Raw genomic sequence first — 2,576 nt, 5'->3', positions numbered from 1 at the left:
ATAAAAAAACCAAGCTTATTCTATGTAAATTTTAAAATTAAAGTTGATAATTTTTGTTTTATATTTGAATTATTTAGACAAAAATCAATGTTTGATTTTTTTATTAATTTAATTAAATTTTAAGCTTAAAAAGAAAAAAAAGGTTTACCCTTATCATGTTATCGACTTTTCTACAACTTTTTTGTTGCGCCCATCAAAAGGCCAGTTCTGATGGATCACAGAATATTTGTCAACAATTATGTTCATTTGTTAATAGTCGGTTGGATTGTAAGGAGTATTTTTTACTTAAAAAATCTTCGAAGAGCTTGTATGTGTGTGTGGAAATTTGTGATGAGTTTTTTTCGTGTTCTTATTGGAATATTGAGATGCAGAAGAATGAAGGGCACAGGTTTGAAGTCGCTTACGCTAAAAACACGTTAACGACCAAGATTGGAACTCTTATGCATGATTCTTTTAAATCTTTTAGTGTTGATAATGTTTTTATTTATGCAAAAAAAGATGGTCTTAATCATTTGTGCAAGGAGGATGTGCAGGAGAAATTAATCAATGCGTTAAGAATGCTTTCATATAAAGAATCGGGACCAAAATACTATTTTAAAGGGTATGTGCCCGACGAGTTAAGCTTAATAGCTAGGACTGTAAATAAAAATAATGAATGGGAAAAACGGCTAAAAAGTTTAAAGGTTGGAGGCAATTTAGATATAAGACTAGATTCAGATAAAGATTTTTATTTCGTATTTGATATAGATTTGAGTTATTTCAACTTTAAGTTATTGCTTAAAAATTTTGTAATCTTCGCGACTGGTAATAAGAATGGGAGGTTCTATAAATTCATATCTAATTTTGATTTTGTTTATTCATATGATATCAAAAGGCTAGTGGATAGGATAATGTCGGATAGACATGATCTATTAGAGTTAAAAAAGTTGTCTTGTGAAGAGCGTAGGGAAAAGTTGCTATTAGAGGGAAGAAGTTTCACTGCAAAACTATCTAATGAATCTGCATTTGCCTATTTTGAATGGATTAATAAGATTTCTAAACGAAGCAGTCATTACATTAAAAATATTGAAAAAATTGTAGGCAGAAGGTGCGAGATGATTTTGGTTTTTATGTTTTCAATATTAAGACGGGATACATTTAAGATTTTGCTGGCACATGTTCTTAGTAGTAAACCTAACTTTAAAAAATCTCTCATTGCCGAAATTTTGTTCCAACTAAATGTTATTGACAAAGAGACAATGGATAATCTTCTTCAAAAAAAGAATTTACCAAATTTGCAGTCATGGAAGGAAAAAATTGATGACGAGTTTTTAGCGCCTTTATTTAGATTAACCAATATGCTTCCATTTCATAACACGTTGATAAGATATTTATTTGTAATTTTGTTTGCAAAAATGATTTCGTTAGAAAAAGATTGTAAAGAAATAAAAGATTGCCTAAGGAGATTCCACTCGGATTACGGACGACTTTGTGTAGCTGCTTTATCTGGTCGAAGAATTCAAACAGCTATTCCTATAATTGATGAATTTGAAACGCTATCAGAAAAGGTGTCTTCAACGTTATATTTTACTGCTCTTATAATTTGTAAAAATTACGAATTTAGTTTTACGGATTACGTTTACAAGGAATTAAGTATGCAATGTAAAAAGATAATGGATTTTTCCAAAAATCCTACGAGGCGGATTAAAAACGATGAAAAGGAGCATATTGCTGCTTTATATAAGAAAATGAAGCTTATTGTTGCAACAAGCTTGTACGAGACGTCATAAATGTAGTTAAGTAAAACTTTTTAATTTTTTGGGACTTTTAAATTTTATTTGTGACATTGCATCTTTAATATGTTATATGGCAAAAGGCTTATCTATGTTTTTGTGGTATAACATATGCTACATGTTAATGAACCAATAAACCTTTGGAACAAGTTTATATCCATTTAATGGGTTAAAACGAGTTTAAAGGGATATGGTTTGTTCCTGGTAAAACATAAGAATATAAATATGATTATTTAATTAATAAAAATGAGTAACATAAAAAGTCATTACAATAAATTCTTTAACTTCAAAAAGACTTTTTTTCAATGTTTTTAAGAGACTAGTGGGAAAGACGGTCATGTTAGAAGTATCTTAGAGGCATATCTACATTCTTGTCGCTACCGCCAATGCATCCCAGATTTTAGCACAATAGCTTTGCGTTCTTCAATTTTACCTTAATTAATCAAGCAAATGCTTAACTTTTGCTCGTAAAATAACTTTAAAGAAATAAAATTAAAAGTTTATTGTTAAAAAATGAAAACAGCAAAAAAAGAAAAACCACCAGGCCACCAAAAACTCCATTTTAAAATAAAAATATCAATATTGTGCTTATACGCCAGCATACCTTTACGGCCTTGCTATAGGGAAAAAGAGCGTTTCCTTAGGATACAGAATCCTCGGTCTACTTAAAGACCATATCTCACCTTAAGTGAGTGCACAGAACAACATCGCCTGGCTCGATACACCATTTAAGAACACAACTCAGTTCAGCGGGGCGATACAGCAGCAGTATCATGCCTGACCTCCCCCAGGTCAAAATTAAAA

General features: G+C 30.6%; 4 protein-coding genes across 4 annotated transcripts; 3 read left to right on the top strand and 1 right to left on the bottom strand.

The window, feature by feature from the left end:
- AAJ76_2710002576 (hypothetical protein) lies at positions 1-123 on the top strand (the record flags this gene model as incomplete). The annotated part of the gene is made up of 1 exon (XM_024474901.1): positions 1-123. A coding segment is annotated over one exon (123 nt), but the record flags the coding sequence as incomplete, so codon positions are not given.
- A 32-nt stretch (positions 124-155) lies between these two features.
- Positions 156-1,769, top strand: AAJ76_2710002421 (hypothetical protein; the record flags this gene model as incomplete). Its single annotated transcript, XM_024474900.1, has 1 exon — positions 156-1,769. The coding sequence occupies one exon, from the start codon at positions 156-158 to the stop codon at positions 1,767-1,769; it is 1,614 nt and encodes a 537-aa protein (XP_024329475.1).
- Positions 1,770-2,285: 516 nt separating this feature from the next.
- AAJ76_271000291 (hypothetical protein) lies at positions 2,286-2,441 on the top strand (the record flags this gene model as incomplete). Its single annotated transcript, XM_024474902.1, has 1 exon — positions 2,286-2,441. The coding sequence occupies one exon, from the start codon at positions 2,286-2,288 to the stop codon at positions 2,439-2,441; it is 156 nt and encodes a 51-aa protein (XP_024329474.1).
- Positions 2,442-2,451: 10 nt separating this feature from the next.
- On the bottom strand, positions 2,452-2,576 carry AAJ76_2710003 (hypothetical protein; the record flags this gene model as incomplete). The annotated part of the gene is made up of 1 exon (XM_024474903.1): positions 2,452-2,576. A coding segment is annotated over one exon (125 nt), but the record flags the coding sequence as incomplete, so codon positions are not given.

Source organism: Vairimorpha ceranae, assembly GCF_000988165.1.
Source record: "Vairimorpha ceranae strain PA08 1199 chromosome Unknown NODE_271, whole genome shotgun sequence".
Taxonomy (NCBI): domain Eukaryota; kingdom Fungi; phylum Microsporidia; family Nosematidae; genus Vairimorpha; species Vairimorpha ceranae.
Note: the sequence above shows the minus strand (reverse complement) of the source record. Positions and strands in the feature narration are given on the sequence as shown.